The following is a 17,593-nucleotide window of genomic DNA, read 5'->3' on the forward strand; positions in this document are numbered from 1 at the left end:
AAGCATAAAATCAATTTCCATGAGAATGCTGTTTAGTTGGCCTATGCCTATTTGAACAGTCTCGGTAAATCATGTCTTTCTGATTAGTGGGTTCTATCTCTAGATCTGCAACACGGGAGGGGATGAACGGTCGTTTGATTGGAAAGAAGTTATCTCAGGATTAATTGTTCCGTATATTAGTTACTCCACATTTCTATGGGGATAAAAAGACACTACAATCCCGGGATAACTAATCCCAGGATTAACTATGCTGCAGTTTTCTACCAACCAAACATAGGATAAACTCTTCTTAAATTTAGTCCCGGGATTAACTATTCCTTATCCCTCGTACCAAACGAGCCTTTATATACAACTGGGGACTAAAAGTAAGGAATGACTAATTTAAGGTCATGTGCAAATACAAAATACTAGCTTTCATAACACATCTAATGATTTTCTCTTTGTTACAAATGCTACTTCAAGTTCACTCACAATCTCAAACTATTATGTACAGCTCATGAACTCAATGTCAACAAAATCACACCAGCATATAAACCAATACTGGTAAACCACAGATCTGTTGTCAACTTTGTATGATCTTTGTACATCACCCAAAAATGCCCCAAAAAGTAAAAACAATAGCAAAAGAAATGAAAGAGAAAGACAAGAAAAAACAAGAACAATTTTTTTGTTAGAAACAAAAAAAAAGGCAGCCCAGGCTCCTCTTCTTTGTTAGAAACAAAAACAAAAGAATTTCACTTTCGAATCACAAACTCCTCACCAGATTCTCTATCAAACCTTCTAATCCATTTCTTCTCCATCTTCCCGCCGGTACCACGCTTCCCTTCGCCGGTGCCGGAGCCGGCAGCCCCCACATGAGCAATATCCAGTCCCTTCCCTACCGGCAAAAAAACGGACCGTACAATTCTTGATTTTCCGTCCAGTACACTTCTCCATCTAAAATCCGAAACAATTCTTGAACTCACATTTTTACATACCAAAACTGCACCCCTATGACTTAACTTAGCCACCTTCAATATTCTTGAAAAATCATTTTTTTCACAATTTACTACCAAAAAATCTATTCCTACTAAATTCTCCATTGTTTCCTCCGGCTCGCCAACGACAACTTCCGGCGATATTCCGGTAGTTTTTTCCATTGATAATGTGTACTCAATTCTTGAATCTTCGTCGGGCACTATGCAAATATGTTTGCCACCTGTGTGTTTGCTGGCGATAGAGAGGCCGATACTGGTTGATGTAGCGTCGTCCCCACGTCGTGACCATGTTTCTACAATCATTTGTGCATCCCATCCTGCTGCCATTGCTGAGATTAATTCTGCTACGTTGGATTCTTGAAGTAACTCGCACTGCAGGAAGATTGAGAAAAGAAAAAAAAATGAGATACTTTTATGGTAAAAAAATAAATATCATGACATGTTTAAGATCACAGTTTTCAGGATACTTTTAGCATGCGACAAAAGTTTTTTTTGGATTCTAAATCCATTAACTCTAATTTCTGGATAAGTTTCATGTATATTTTAAGAGATATCTGACGCAATAAGCTCTCCAGGAAAGAGCCGACTCACATTGGCTCTTATGTAAACAACTTTACCTTGCATTTCTAATGCAAGAGGCTGTTTTCTCGGCTTGAACTTTTACCGTTGTGCCAAGGCTCTTCTTCGCTTCATATATATTGTCGAATAAAAATAGAAATGATGGACTTACTGATTTGACAGTATCGAGATAAGCTTTAGAAGCTTTTTCAGGACACCAAACCATCTTCATCTCTTTGTATAATACTTGAGTTTTTCTTGGAAATTTTCTTTATATTGGTTGTGTTTTTCTTTGCTGCGAAGTTTCAAAGGTGGTGAAATAGATAATGCTTATGATAAGATAAAAAAGTCTAAATTTGTGTCTAAGATTTTATAGGAGAAGATAATTGGTGACCTTCCAAAAATTAAATAAGTATGAAAGGGAAAAGGTCAGTTTGAGAGAGTTGACATTAAATCCAGGCAAATCCAACGTGGGAAGATTTGGATTAAAATTTGAATATTAAATTTTAGTAATTTCAAAATTAAAGTAATAATTTGTTATAATCAATAAAATTGCATAGGACATACAAAATTCTTCTCGCTGTTAGGGGTGGTTTGGTTCTCATATTAGTTATATATGGATAATCATTATAAGGAGTGCTTATGCGGTGATTAATAATAAAAAAATATTATATATATATATATGAATTATTTTAAAAAGAAATTCTTGCTTTTAAATAGTCTGATCCCTATGTGATGGCATGTATAATTATGTCATCAAGGGAGTAAGGCATAGATTCCGATATAACTTAATGGGGTACATAATAAGTGATTTTTTAGACTCTTTATTTTAGTCCAAAATAAGTGTTATTTACATAATCAAGAATGAATTAGTTTTATTTTTTTAAAATTCGCCCTTATTTACATATGCCAAGGTGTAATAATTTGTAAATATTAATTACGGGTAATTTAGTTGGAATGCCCTTTTTCTATAGGACTTACAATAGTATTTTCTTAAAGGATGTGCCAAAGGCAAACAAATTACTTAATTATGGACCGAAGGGAGTAATGCATAGATTCCGATATAACAACAACAACAACAATAACAACGACCCAGTATAATCCCACAAGTGGAGTCTGGGGAGGGTAATATGTACGCAAACCTTACCCCTACCCCGAAGGGTAGAGAGGCTGTTTCCGGGAGACCGTCGGCTCAAAAAAGCAACATGAGACGATATATTAGTACCATAAAAATGCATAATAAAATAACAGCAATATAGGAGATATGAAATACTTAGAGCATATTTGGATTGGATTAAAAAATATGACTTTTCAGCAGAAATAGCTTTTGAGCCAAAACTTGTTTTAAAGATTTTTTAACTTATTTAAGTACTTTTTAACTTTACCAACCATTAAAAAAAGCTTAAAAACTGATTTGACCAGCTTAAAAGACAATTCAAAGTTTCAAACACGCTCATAATAGGGAACTATGTAATACAGTCAATGAAATACTTCACTAGTTAAGAGGCAATTAATTCTTCTTATACGGCCAATCAAACGCCACTATATTATCTCATGTGAAATATTACAATTTATCATCAATTATCATCAAACAAACAACCCCTTAGGTGTATATAACATATCCTAAAATGGTTAAAATAGCACGATTTAGACAGTTTTCACACTGATCATTCAAAAATAGCCAACATTTGCCAAGTCATTAAAAGTAGTCACTATTTTGCTGTAACAGAGACTGTCCAACATAATATGCTGGAGTTTAGTGCACCTGTGTATGAACTTCTAGCATATTATGCTGGACCAGTATACTTTGCTGGCTCCAGTATAATATACTGGAGTTTGGAGCACCGGTGCTCCAATCTCCAGTATATTATGATGGACCGGTATATTATACTGGAACTCCAGTATATTAGACTGGAGTTCAAGTATAGAGTTCCAGCATAATATACTTGAACTCCAGTATATTATGCTGGAGTATTTTTCCGAATTTTGAACAGTGTTTTCGTTCAGATTTATCTTTACATAAAAAGTGGCTAAATTTCGATTACTTTTAAAATTGTGATTATTTTTGAATGATTCTCGTAAATCTGGCTATGTTTGAATTTCACCCCTTAAAATGTCATTTAATTAGGTAAACACCGCGTATATAGGAGCTTACTTTTATTTGAGGCTAAGACCAATTAGTGTCATTATTTATGTAATCCAATTCTTCCTAAACGAATCTTTGCTGCCAATATATTATCTTTTGACCAAAAAAAAAAAACAAATATTATCTTTTAACCAAAAAGAAAAAAAAACATATATTATCTTTTACCAAAAAAAAAAACCATATATTATATACTCCCACCTCATTGGCCGGTTACTCGGTGAGATTGCCATGTCATGTGTACTTCCTATGACCATATCTTTTGTACTATCACCTCTAGTTTCAGATTTTTTTTGTTTTCGCTTGATGTTCGGTATTCACTAGTCTGATTAATTCGGATTCACGTCGAAAAATTTCATTTCAGGAGGTAAAATTCCACTCGAAAAATCACTTACTTGTGATTGTAGATTCAGAGGCGGAGCGAGAATTTGAACCTTATGAGTTCGAGATTATATTGCTTTTAAGTTATTGGGTTCTAAACAAATAATATTTGTGCATATTCAATGAATTTTTTTAAGATAAATATAGAGTTTGAATAAAAGCTACTGAGTTCGACCGAACCCGCATTGCACACTCCGGCTCCGCCCTTGATTGCAACATGCATTTCACAAAAAGGTAGAGGGTGAATGTAATTCAGCTCAAACAAAGTGAAAGGATAAAAGACTATTGTCATTCAGTTCATGTGACGAACTGAAAATCGTTAGGTCCCGAATTCTGAAAAGCGGTCTTTATGAAAGGCTATTCCATAATTAGGACTCGAACTTGAGATCTCAATTAAAAAATAAAAGAATATTTACTACTCCACTATAACTTTTTTTAATGGTCGTAAGTCAAGAATTATATATATATATATTCCTGTTGACTTTGAATAATTATATTATCTAGTACTCCTTCCTCATTGTTCTCTGTTGTTGTTGTTTAGAACAGACGCGACGCAGAATCAGAATTTAAAGTTTATAAATTTTAAATTTATCATTAAACCTAGCTCGTTTTAATTATTAGATTTAGAATTAAATATTTATTTATATTTAATGAAATTTCTAATACGAAACCCCTACTTAATATTGTAACTTTTCTCATGTCACCAAGGACCCACCCACCCCCATACAACACCTACTTACAAGTACTATATATGTATTTTTGCCGCATATTTAATATTCTATCTGTTGTTTGAAAAGAGAAATTTTCAATTCACATTTCTTTTTATAGTTTGTTAATATCACTTAATTTTATATCCCAAGGGTTTATGTTGTTATAATATTTATTAACTTTATTTTATTTTATTTTTGAGAAAGTCAACGTTAGTGAAAGCCAGAGATTTTAAATATAAATTAAGCATCATAGCTTTATGTATAAGCTAAGATTTCAAACCTTCATTTTCATTTTATATAGTATGGTTTTATAGACTCCAAACCGTGTTGCCTTTTAATATAATTGAATATGCACGTTTATGTAAGATTCAAGCAGGATATATTTATATATTTATTATCCCTCAATCAATAAAGTTATAATATTTTTGTTATTTTATGTTGGCTAAGGAGTTGGAGTCTTTTTGTTGTATAAATTAAGCATCATAGCTTAATATTTAAGCTAAGATTTTACAGCTTCATTTTTTATTTTATATATGGTCCCATATTTAGTGGTCAATACTTTAATCCTAACAGTATTGCCTTTTAATATATAGTCACAAAATACACGAGTTTATAGTTGTAAGATTTGATCATGGTTAAAAGATAATTGTATAAGTGTAGGGGTGACAAATGAGCGGGTTGGATTGAATTTGGGCGGGTCAAGATGAGTTAGGTCAATAAATGAGTCATTGCCTAACCCAACCCAAAGTGTACTTGGGTAAGATGGGTTGGGTCAAGATGGACTAAACAATGGGTCATAACCCAACTCGCCCAACTTGAACCATGTTTTAGACCATGCTCATCTTGCATAAAAAAGCCTTTTTACCTTACAATGTGTAAGTTGAAAAAGAATTTGTGGGTGGGGTTGGGGGGTTGGGCGGGTGGACGGTGCAAAAAAATGAAAAAAAACAGAAAACAGAATATTAAAAATAAAAAAAAGTAAATTTTTTTTTGAGGGGTTTGCGGGGAGGGGGGAGGGGTGGATGGTGCAGAAAAACAAAATAACAGAAAATTGAAAATACAAAACAAAAAAAAAAAGTAAAATTGGGGTAACTAAATAAATTTCTACATAAGTTGGGTTGAGATACCTTTTTGTTTTGAGTGAGTTTCATGGATTGTATTTGGGTTGCTTAATGAGTCAAAATGAGCTATAAAATATAATGAGTTAATTTGGGTTGAACCCAAATTAACCAATGAGCTAAAATGTTTGTAACCCAACTCATTAATCTCTGGGCAGGTTGGACGGGTTAAATGAGTTTGGGCTCAAATTGCCACCCATTCACTATAACATATGCTTGTTACTTCAACTCTGGATAAGAAGCATGAGCCATTTTCCATAATAAATTCTTGTTTGTTTACAATTATTATTTTTGGATAAGAGTGGACCCGTGAATAGTGTAGAAATGACACCAGTTAGCCACTTTAAAGGGTATTATTTAGAAATTAGCCAGTATATTATGAATTTCATTTTTTCAGTTCAATTTTTCAGTACAAAAATATCCTGAATTGTCCTATAGTTACGATTTTTAGTTTAATATTTCAGGACAAAATAAATATGAATTAATCTCTAAATAGCTTCCCTGAGAATGGCTATTTGTGCATTTGCCACGTGAATAGTGAATAAAAGAAGAATGAATAAACGAAGATAGAAGCGGGCGTCTAGAAACTTTAACAAGGGTTTAAAAAAAACTACACTAAAAATTTTCTTTTTATAAAGAGGAATAAGTTACATATATACCTAAAAGAAATAATTTTATGCATATATACAGTACAATTTTCCGGCAGAAGGATATAATTGAACCCCTTCACCATACATATGAGAGCTCTAATGGCGAAAATGGGCCATTATATACAACAACTCTACATAAATGTCTAAATTCCAAACGTTCCGGTTAATGTACAATGGCCCAAATAGAGGCCCAGCGTAATAAAAATAAGATTTTTTTCGTTCATATATAATATTTGAAATTTATTTATTAAAATTATTCTAATTTGTATATTATCCGTCCTAAATAAGAATTTTTTATAATTTATCTACAATTCGTTATTAGTGCTTTAAATTAGGAGATTCAGTTATAGTCTTTTCATTTTTTCTCTTTTTTCTTTTCTTTATATACAATCCATTATTAGAGCTTTAAATTATGGGATTCAATTACACCAGTTTTCCTTATTTTCCTCTCTCGTACCCTCTTTTCAATAGTGCCTTAACTGTAGTACAACAATTCCAATAAAGTCGAACCATAGTAACGTAAAATAGTTCAAGAATTAATTGAGAACCAAATTTTATAAAATTATTTTAATAGCTTGAACCAGAAAGTAGCATCAAACCAAAGCAATAGATACAATGACGATAGACATCACCTAAACCAAACAAGTTGAATGCCGGAATATTTAAATTTGATATAAATTTGATACATCCTCAACAACATATAAACTAAAAATAAATTTTATACAACTAATTATATAGTATGCAACTTATTTATATCTTACCTTTAACTTTCATGCATCATTTTTACCCTGTTAAAAATAAATACAATATCATACAACTTAAATACAATTTTCATACAAATTTTATACAAATATGTCTTTTGTATATGGTTTATATATATTTTTTATGTGTGTGTTCTTGTTCTTCTCTGAAATTCCAATCAAAACTTCCTCTCTTAATACAATTTTGATATATATCAATAACTTTACACAAAGAAAGTATTTATAACTAAAATACAAATTTCATACATGATACAATTATTTTTCAACTTTCATACAATATTCAAATAATAAAAATATAACTACAACATAACACAACTTAAATACAATTTTAATACATCTTCCGATTTCAATCTATAAATTCATCCAAAATCAACTCTAATTTTCACCAAAACCCTTCAAAATTGAGATATAAACTCGAAAGAATATTCTCGATCGTTTGCAGCAATACCCAATCAAAACAGCGGTGTTAATACATTATTTTTGGAACAAAACCAGCCATGGGGGATGAAATCCTAGGGTAAGTTACACTTAAGTTGGCAGATTTAATTCATAGAATTATATCTTATGCCATTAAATAACCTCATTTTTCCATTTTGTTGGATTGCAATTGTTGTCTCATTTTCTGTTTTGCTTTCAAAGATTGGACAATATCAATTTTCTTTTCTTGTAATTTTTATTTTTCTATTTTGTTTGTTTTCATATGTTTTTCCCTCCCGTTACTACACATATTGGTTACCTTTTTTGCCTATATTTTTCCTTTAATATCTCCTCCTAATTTTATGTAAAAATCCCTAAAAATTAATTTTTTCGTTAAAATACCCTTATCATTATCTCTTATAAATTCAAAGGGCTTCAATGGAGAAAAGGGAGGAATACCAAGACAAAAAAAAAAAAAAAAACATTCACATAAGATTTCATGTTGCAAAAAGTTATATCAAATTTGGCTCTAACTTCTTATCAAAATTTTACATGAGTTTATTCGAAAAAAACTATACATGAGTAAAAATTGATTATAATCATAACAACTATAATATACTCCACAATAAAGGCTTATAAAAATAAAGTAATAATATTGCCAACTCTACATTAGTTGCAACTTACAATTTATAATCATTATAACTCTTATATGCCTATAAATCAGCATTTGTGCCCAGTGTATTTGTGAAGTTATAAAAGCTTCTCATTAAGGGTAAAATTGTAAGTTTAAACTAAATTGTTTTCAAATTTAGAAAGAGGTCATTCTTTTTTGGAACAGACCAAAAAGGAAATAGGTTAACATAAACTGGAACGGAGAAAGTACACGATATTATTTGGTAAAAGGTACCACTATTAACCTTTTCAATTTTTGTACTAATTAATGTAGTTTTACATATGCTCATATCTTTAAAATGCAGTTATCTTTTATCATACGTGATTCCTATCGTGTATAAAAAGATTATATAGCATGCACATCAAGTTCTTCGAATAATTGCCAAGGTAAAAATTGATTGATCTTATATATAATTATTATTATTATTATTTAGTCATATTTATTTTTCTTTAATAACTGTGCGAAGCGCGGACAAATTTATTAGTTATAATAATAAACTTGGAGGAAACCTCCGTACTAACAAGTAAAGCTGCTGCTTATTCTATAATTAATTTCAATCAATTATGTATGTTATACTATTCATACGTCAAATCAAGTATTATTGGGCAGGAGTTAGTGAAACATTAAGGGCCCGTTTGGCCATAAAAAAAGAATTCACTTTTTTTAAAAATCATTTTTTGGTCATAGCATCTTCAATTTTTACTTGAAAACAAATTTTGGATTTTTTTGAAAATTTGAAAAACTCCAAAAGGCTAACTTTTCAAAATTTTCACGTTAGATCACTCACAAAAATTCAAAAATAACCCAAAATTATATTCCTGTCCAAACACAACTCTAATTTTCAAATACCATTTTCACTTACAAAATAATTTCACTTTTTTCCGGAATTTTATAATTCTTATGTCCAAACGCCCACTAAATCATTAACTCCCGAGTCATTCTAATTCTACCTGTATTTTAGCTGAGAACTCTACTCTGCACACAAGTTCATCAATAAACAAAATAAACAGCTTAAATCCTTTAGCCATAATGAAGATTCCAAGAACAATTTTTTTACTTCAGTTTTTCACTTTCTTATATCTCTTCACATTTACTCTTGCTTCCACTGAGGAAGCAACTGCTCTCCTCAAATGGAAAGCCACTTTCCAAAACCAGAATAATACCTTGTTGGCTTCATGGAAACTAAGTCCTGTTGGTTCCAAGAATTCTTCCGGCATTGGAGCGGCGAGTTCTGGTGCATGCAGGGGCTGGTATGGAGTTATATGCGTTAACGATAGGGTAAACAGGTTGAATATTACAAATGCTGGTGTCATCGGCACGCTCTATGATTTTCCATGTTCGTCCCTCCCTTTTCTTGAATATGTTGATCTTAGCATGAACCAGCTCTCTGGCACTATCCCACCTGAAATAGGCAAACTCACTAATCTTGTCTATCTTGACTTGTCGACTAATCAGATTTCAGGCACAATCCCACCACAAATTGGCGCACTTGTCAATCTTGTTGAAGCTCGTCTTGAGAAAAACCAATTAACAGATCATATTCCTCCAGAAATAGGTAACTTGATCAATGCAAAAATTTTCTATGCTTTCTCCAATGAATTGTCTGGTGCCATTCCTGCTGAAATAGGGAAGATGAAGTCACTTAAGCAATTATTGTTATATAGAAACAATCTTTCTGGTCCAATCCCAAACAGTATAGGTGACTTAATTGATCTCACACTTCTGTACCTTTATGTTAACAAACTTTCTGGCTCCATTCCTAGTGAGTTGGGAAATCTGGAAAACCTCATGGATCTTGAATTATCCCGTAATCAACTTACCGGTCCAATTCCTGCTTCATTTGGCAATTTAAGAAAATTGCAATTTCTGTTTCTCCATGTTAATAGACTTTCTGGCTCCATTCCTGCAGAAATAGGAAAGATGAAGTCACTTCAGCATTTAATCTTACAGGCTAACAATCTTTCTGGTCAAATTCCAAAAACTCTAGGTGACTTAACTGAGCTCAAAACTCTGTACCTTTATGTTAACAAACTTTCTGGCTCCATTCCTGCCGAAATAGGGAAACTTGTCAATCTTATTGAAGCTGATCTTGATACAAACCAGTTAACAGGTCGTATTCCTGTAGAAATAAGTAACATGATCAATGCAAAACTGTTCTATGCTTACTCAAACGAATTGTCTGGTCTCATTCCCAGTGAGTTGGGGAATCTGAAAAATCTCACTCGTCTTGATATATCCAGTAATCAACTTACTGGTTCAATTCCTGCTTCATTTGGCAATTTGAGAAACTTGCAAGTTCTGTCTCTCCATCACAACAAACTTTCAGGTTCCATTCCTAAAGAACTTGAATATTTAGATAACTTGGTTGTGCTGGCATTGGGTGTAAATCAGTTTTCAGGCCAATTGCCAGAGCATCTTTGCCAAGCTGGGAAGCTTGTGAGCTTCTCGGTGACTAGTAACAAGCTGACAGGGCCAATATCACGAAGCTTGAGCAAGTGCTCGAGTTTCCAATGGGTTCGTTTTTCTAACAACAGTTTCACTGGGAATTTATCTGAAGCTTTTGGCATCTATCCAGAGCTTCAGTTCATCGATTTGAGTGACAATGACTTTCATGGAGAACTCAGCAGCAACTGGGGGAAATGCAAGAATCTGACTGATCTGCAGATAGCCAGAAATAACATTAGTGGTAGCATACCACCAGAGATTGGAAATCTCAAAGGGCTTCTAGGACTTGATCTTTCATCGAATCAATTAGTTGGGCAGATTCCTAAGGATTTTGGAAAATTGACCTCTTTAGTTAACTTATTTGTGAAAAACAACCACATTCATGGTAGTATTCCTACGGAGCTTGAGTCACTAACAAAGTTAGAGTCCCTTGATCTGTCAGATAATAGATTGAACGGGCCGATTCCAACATTTATAGGAGGTTACACGAACATGTTTCTCTTGAACCTGAGCAACAACAAGTTCGGCCAGAAAATTCCAGAAGAGATAGGTAGGATAACTCATCTTAGTGTACTTGATTTGAGCCATAACCTTCTTGATGGAGAAATACCCCCTCCATTAGCCAGTTTGCTAGACTTGGCAGACTTGAATCTTTCTCACAATGGCCTCTCTGGCCGCATTCCTGAAGAATTTGAAAGTTTAACTGCTTTGCAGGATGTTGTCTTGTCATACAATGAGTTGGAAGGTCCAATACCAAATAATAAAGCTTTTTTGACTGCCTTATTAGAAGGTAATAAAGGTCTTTGTGGCAATGTAACAGGATTCCAGCCTTGCGAAAGTCCATTTTCTGTGGTGAAGAAGAACTCAAGACGTAAAAAAATCCTCATCACTGTACTTCCTGTTATGGGAGCACTAGTACTTCTCTGTGCTTTCATTGGTGTTCTACTTATGTGTAATAAAAGAAGGAAATTTAAAGATGTTGAAAGACGGGATGATGGTTTGTTTTCCATAACCATGTTAGATGGAAAAGCATTGTACAAGGATATCTTAAACGCCACACAGGAGTTTGATTCAACATTTTGCATTGGGAAAGGAGGACATGGAAGCGTTTACAAGGTAAACCTTCCATCATTAGGGAATATAGCTGTGAAGAGACTTCATTCTTCATTTGAGAATACACATCGCAAAAGCTTCATGAATGAGGTAAGGGCATTGATAGGGACTAAGCATCGGAACATTGTGAAACTTTATGGCTATTGTTCGAATGCAGAACACTCGTTCTTGGTTTACGAGTACGCCGAGAGGGGGAGTTTGTCTAGTATTTTGAGTAATGAAATTGAGTCCAAGAATTTGGATTGGCTTAAAAGGGTGAATATCATCAAAGGTGTTGCTTTTGCTTTATCTTACCTGCACCAGGATTGCTCACCACCGATTGTTCATCGAGACATATCAAGCAGTAATGTTTTGCTAGATTCTGAGTATGAAGCTCGTGTTTCAGATTTTGGCATAGCTAAGCTTCTCATGCCAGACTCATCCAATTGCACTGTGCTTGCAGGCACATATGGCTATGTTGCACCTGGTACGGTCTAACTTTTTACCCTTTTTTTAACAATTTCATGAAGTATAGCCGCACACTCTGTGCTGTTTTTATCTCATTTTACACGTTTGAATTCTTATACTGTTTTGGAAATTGTATTGTTTCAGAGCTTGCATATACAATGAAGGTTACACAAATGTGTGATGTCTATAGCTTTGGAGTATTAACATTGGAGATAATCAAAGGAAAGCATCTTGGGGAATGCATTACTCTGCTAGCAAATTCATCGAGTAGAGATCATGTGCAGCTTAGTGATTTGTTGGATGAACGCCTTCCATGTCCTGAAGATAGAGTAAAAGAGGTTTTGGTTTTCATCATCAATCTAGCAAGCTCTTGTTTGCTTGAAACTCCAAAATCAAGGCCAACAATGCACTTCATCTCTCATAGGTTATCATCAATGGATCTACGTCCACCTACTCATCAGATAAACCCCCATGTAAGGCGAGCTATATAATCCCTGATACGTAAGGTGTCTTTTTATGGAAATGAATAACCTTTGACACCAAGTGGTTGTGATGCAAGTAATTTGATGAGAAGGTCCATGACAAAATCTAGAAGATACTGTTTCGTTACTAGATTTTCTAGAAGCCTTGTAGTAACCTCGTAAGAAGGGTAAAGTTCTCTTTTGCTTAATCTACTTTGTAAATATGGTGCCCAGCGCTTCCTTACTGTTACCATTCTAAAAAAAAAGGTCCATGACAAAAGTATTACTGGGATTAATATTTCTATATTGTTAGGGTGCTTATAAAATATGATTCACACTGTAAATTTGTATAACGACATTTAAGCCAGATACCAAAATATTCCAGCTTTATAAACAAAAAAACAATCACTGCCTGGTCACAAACATATATCAGAAATAAAATTATGATACTCGAATCAGTGCAATTCAGAATCCAGAAGTATTCACATAAGGGATGAATTGTGCAACCATAGATAATCCAGACGTATCTATTTTTCAGATAGGCCAATAAAAAAATAGAGAAATAGAACTTATTATCTGCGTTTATAGATAATTCACTAAATGAAGGAATACCTCTGACTTCAATGGGTGGAGTGTGCAACCAGGAATCATCCAAGAAAGTGCATGCAACTTCAGCTTCAGTAGGCCATTCAGCGCCGACATCTATTTCGTCAAAATTGATTGGTTTACATTTGCCATCTTTACTTCTTACAATTGCCTGTAACCAGAGATTGCAGTGCACATAAACAAGATCGTCAAATCTATCAAGCTCCAACCTGTCCCGTCTTTTGCTATGAACGCTATCAAAAGTGCTCCAGTTCCATCTACACCAGTGCAGACTGCAAGGTTGACTCAAAATCCGTATAGCAGCTCTCTGTAGACTTGGAATTTCGTAACCATAACACATCCACCAATCAGCTGAAGACACATAGAGCAGACTTTAAAATGCTATGACGATTGAAGGAATAAAATATCAAATCAACTAGAAATCTTGTTTCCTATATGTTAATGGTAGAATAAGCCTATCAACTTCTTTCCTAAACATTATGCTAGAGTTTATAAATATATTATTTGACTTACAGTATAAAGTATAAACTAGATGTTTATGTACATATTACAGCTTATAAATCAAACCAGAGATCCACTTCCTAACAAGTGAATATTATGCAAGTGAACTTCTGGCAATTGAAGTTTAACCATATATACCTGGGGCATTCAGTGTCCTTCCCTTTATTGCAAAATCAGTCCCTAGAGCACCTTGAGCATTTATGTATATGGGATGTTCTTTAGTAATTTCTATATTATTTTTATCCTCGGAAGCCATTTTCATCATGGCCTCTTGAAAACCGTTCCTGATCCTTGAATCAATCTTAAAGCTTGGGTTGTAGAAAATGGAAGGATTAAGGAATGCTGCTGCTGCATGTAATGGGGATTGAAGAAGCATGCTCCATCTCCTGTCAATTATATCCCAAACCGGCGCATAGTTTTCCTCAATATCCTTATAGAATGCTTTGATGGACATCTTTGCTCTTTCCACTCCGTCATACATATATGCCATAGCAGGCATGTCTCCATCCATGATCCTTAACAGTTTAAGTAATGGTTCGGACACCGTGACAGCTTCACGTGCAGATCTCCAGAATCTTTCAAGGCACAACAATGACTTTATGGCCTGGACGTCGGGGTGCCTACTATATATAGATGACAACCACTCGGCACGAGAAAACATGTGTTTTAAATTATCCTCTTGGGTCACAAGGGCCCTTAAGGAAAGGAAATTAGCCACATGTTTTGTGATTCTTGGTCGAACGAACTCCTCTCCACCTGAAAATTTTCTCATCATATCTAGAATCCAGTCATTACCATATATGTACTTTGTGATAGTATTTGCCTCGTCAAGAACAACATTCACCCACTCATGTTTGCTAAAATCCTCCAACATTTTATTGATACAATGTGAAGCGCACGGAGACCAGAAAACCGAAGGGTACTTGTCTGTCAGAAGCCTTCCCGCATATACGTAACTAGCAGAACTATCAGTAATAACTTGGACAACATTTTTCATGCCAATTTCCAGAACAACTGATTCAAGCAACCCAAATAAATAATGAGGATCATCTGCGTGATCAGATACGTCTACAGACCTAAGGAACAATGTCCCTTTGGCACATGCCACAGAAAGTACCACAAGGGATTTAGCCTTTCCATCGGACCAGCAATCACACAGGATTGTACAGCCCGTTTCTTTCCATTCATCCTTTAATCTCTTGTAACTGTCGTTAATATCGACTTTGACTTTTTCCAAAAGATGACCGCCCAAATTTTCAGCACATGGAGCTTTATACCCTACTTCGCACTCAAGAATCGCGTCCACCATTTCCTGATAGTACAAGGACTTTGCAGCTGTAAAAGGTATTGCATTGTGGTAGAAAAACGCAGCAATCTTCTTATCAGCATTGTCCTGTTTTTGCTTTTGAACATCATCAATTGCTGGCTGTGAACTCGGAGAATGGCGCGCAAACATAATAGAAGGACAAGGGCTACCATTCTCTCCACTAAATCCACGAAGAGGATGGACTCCACCACTAGCTGAAGAGCTTCTTTGCTGATAATTGGCAGCTTGATCCAGCTTTGGTTTCTTAGGATTTTTCTGTTTCTTCGGAGTGTTTAAAATGCTTCTAATGTGGTCTCTCACCTCATTCGGGACCTCAGCACATGGAATTATGTCTTTGTTTTTAATTTGAGCCAAATGAAACTTCATTCTGTAAACTCCTCCACTGAACTCCCGCCGACAGTAGTTACATCTTACCTTCTGTCTTGTAGCATCACCAAGGAGACAGTGTTCCCAACAGGCATCTCTTCCTCTAACCATAACTATTAGACTAAGCAAAAGAGGTTTTTCCCCTGTACTAGTAGTAATAATATAAATGAGCTGTAAATTAAAGCTATCTACATCATATCAAAACTTGAACAAAATAAAAACATTGTCATTGGATATGTAATATGTAGTCTGGTATGCAGGAATGAAATTACCACAACAGATCTATAAAGTATGGAATTGACAAGAATATGTGACATTGCAATAACCAATATCCCATGTGTCCCATTTTATTTGATGTTGTTTAACGGAGTTTAACAAAGAAAGAAAGACTTTTGAAACTTATGGTCTGGAACAAGTCATAAATATTTGTGTGACTATAAATCATGTCGTTATACGCGATGTTGCGAAAAATACTGATTCAACGAGATATGCCTGCATGTCGAGAGTTCGCTCCCAGCTAAGGAAAGAGATAGAGAATTCATGTACTTCACTATTTCTTGCGGATCTATCGTATCGTTGCTTCTCTCTGATTGTAATTTCCCATGTGCCTTACTATACCGCTAAGGAAAACAAACAAGAACCAGGTAAAATATAAAGTTTAACATTAAATTATTTCTTAATATAAAAAAAGTATTTATTTTCTTGGGACAGACTAAAAAAGAAAGTGTATCACATAAATAGGGACAAATGGAGTAATAATGTTACTTTATATAGCTTTAGAGACTTCAATTTTATTTTTAGTACTTAAATTTTAAAACTTTGAGGTGATATTTTCCCTGTCAAACTAATTTTCCAACTGTTACTCTATTGATGCAGCGTTTTACCTGCTAGTTTTTACTATACCAGCCATCTATTTCGTATTTCATATCTCTTATATTGCTGTTATTTTATTATGCATTTTTATGGTACTAATATATCGTCTCCTGTTGCTTTTTTTTTTTTTTTGAGCCGAGGGTCTCCTGGAAACAGCCTCTATACCCTTCGGGTAGGGGTAAGGTCAGCGTACATATTACCCTCCCCAAACCTCACTTGTGGGATTATACTGAGTCGTCGTTGTTGTTACTCTAATACTTTTCTTCAACTTCAATTAATATAATATACAAGTCAAACTAATAGCTTAAACTTAGTATCTAGTCGAACACCGTCATATAAAATGCTAACATAAGCAAGAATAAGCATTAACCACCTACAAAGTTCAAGGAACAAGCCAGGTAATTAATCAAAATACTAAGTTTAGCTCATTTTATCAGTTTGAAGCATTAAACTAAAAAATATCAAACCCTTCTACACAACTACGACAAAATGAGCTAATTTTTAATATTATAGCATCTAGTTATAGAAGGATCTAGAATATTCGACGGAGAGGACTATTTACCTGGTGGTTATTTTGGTTGTTGACGGTGTTTGACGGTGGTGTAAGAAAAGTCGGTGATGGCGATCCGAGGAAATGAAAGACCACGGCGATGAATTTGCTGTAATCGCCCAGCCGATTTTTTAGGGCGAGTTAACGAGAAGATCGGTCCTTGCCTTCTCACGTGATGCTCACGTGCATTATATTTGGGCTCCTCCCGAAGTCTTTGGCATTCGGGTCGGTGCCCAGCCCATATTTTGATTTTATTAATTCTTCATTTACTGGAATTTTACGCAATAGCCAGTTGAGTTTACTGTTTATTTTTCTTAGTCGGTATAATTAACTTAAATATTCGTCCACCCAATAACTTAAAATTATAATAGATGGTGGATATATAATATATGTATAATTCATATATAATATGTGTATAATCGTATATAATCATTGTATTATTTATATATATTGGCTAGAAAAAGTAAATAGTGAACTAGATCGGCTATTTTGTAAAGACCCCTAATTATTCATTAC

General features: G+C 34.2%; 3 protein-coding genes across 17 annotated transcripts; 1 reads left to right on the top strand and 2 right to left on the bottom strand.

The window, feature by feature from the left end:
- Positions 1-323: 323 nt before the first annotated feature.
- LOC104229748 (uncharacterized) lies at positions 324-1,849 on the bottom strand. 3 transcript variants are annotated; one of them, XM_009782443.2, is made up of 2 exons: positions 1,708-1,849; positions 324-1,349 (listed from the first exon to the last, which is right to left on the bottom strand). In XM_009782443.2, the coding sequence occupies exons 1-2, from the start codon at positions 1,765-1,767 to the stop codon at positions 735-737; spliced, it is 675 nt and encodes a 224-aa protein (XP_009780745.1). In that variant the 5' UTR covers positions 1,768-1,849; the 3' UTR covers positions 324-734. The 3 variants fall into 3 exon arrangements, 2 of the variants coding, with proteins under 2 accessions (XP_009780745.1, XP_009780746.1); XM_009782444.2 differs by having other exon boundaries at positions 1,569-1,798; XR_011404205.1 differs by having other exon boundaries at positions 1,261-1,349; positions 1,595-1,798.
- A 7,535-nt stretch (positions 1,850-9,384) lies between these two features.
- Positions 9,385-17,223, bottom strand: LOC104229747 (uncharacterized). Of its 13 annotated transcripts, none has more exons than XM_070165010.1 (7): positions 17,090-17,223; positions 14,100-15,797; positions 13,467-13,811; positions 10,555-11,046; positions 10,405-10,435; positions 10,117-10,291; positions 9,385-10,006 (listed from the first exon to the last, which is right to left on the bottom strand). In XM_070165010.1, exons 2-4 carry the CDS (start codon positions 15,763-15,765, stop codon positions 11,009-11,011), a joined length of 2,049 nt encoding a protein of 682 aa, XP_070021111.1. In that variant the 5' UTR covers positions 15,766-15,797; positions 17,090-17,223; the 3' UTR covers positions 9,385-10,006; positions 10,117-10,291; positions 10,405-10,435; positions 10,555-11,008. The 13 variants fall into 13 exon arrangements, with proteins under 13 accessions (XP_070021111.1, XP_070021112.1, XP_009780743.1 ...); XM_070165011.1 differs by having other exon boundaries at positions 10,386-10,435; XM_009782441.2 differs by lacking the exon at positions 10,555-11,046.
- Positions 9,418-10,343, top strand: LOC104229746 (MDIS1-interacting receptor like kinase 2-like). Its single transcript, XM_070163216.1, has 2 exons — positions 9,418-10,256; positions 10,298-10,343. Exons 1-2 carry the CDS (start codon positions 9,418-9,420, stop codon positions 10,341-10,343), a joined length of 885 nt encoding a protein of 294 aa, XP_070019317.1.
- Positions 17,224-17,593: the final 370 nt, after the last annotated feature.

Source organism: Nicotiana sylvestris, chromosome 12 (genome assembly GCF_000393655.2).
Source record: "Nicotiana sylvestris chromosome 12, ASM39365v2, whole genome shotgun sequence".
Taxonomy (NCBI): domain Eukaryota; kingdom Viridiplantae; phylum Streptophyta; class Magnoliopsida; order Solanales; family Solanaceae; genus Nicotiana; species Nicotiana sylvestris.

Coding starts and splice junctions, on each gene's coding strand:
- LOC104229748 (XM_009782443.2), bottom strand. CDS start 1,767: ATGAAGATGGTTTGGTGTCCTGAAAAAGCTTCTAAAGCTTATCTCGAT. Junction 1,350..1,707: donor ATCTCGATACTGTCAAATCA/GTAAGTCCATCA, acceptor ATCTTCCTGCAG/TGCGAGTTACTTCAAGAATC.
- LOC104229746 (XM_070163216.1), top strand. CDS start 9,418: ATGAAGATTCCAAGAACAATTTTTTTACTTCAGTTTTTCACTTTCTTA. Junction 10,257..10,297: donor TTAAGAAAATTGCAATTTCT/GTTTCTCCATGT, acceptor CCATTCCTGCAG/AAATAGGAAAGATGAAGTCA.
- LOC104229747 (XM_070165006.1), bottom strand. CDS start 15,765: ATGGTTAGAGGAAGAGATGCCTGTTGGGAACACTGTCTCCTTGGTGAT. Junction 13,812..14,099: donor AAGGACACTGAATGCCCCAG/GTATATATGGTT, acceptor ATGTGTCTTCAG/CTGATTGGTGGATGTGTTAT. Junction 10,508..13,466: donor TCCACCCATTGAAGTCAGAG/GTATTCCTTCAT, acceptor TTATTTCTACAG/GAATACGACCTGTTAACTGG.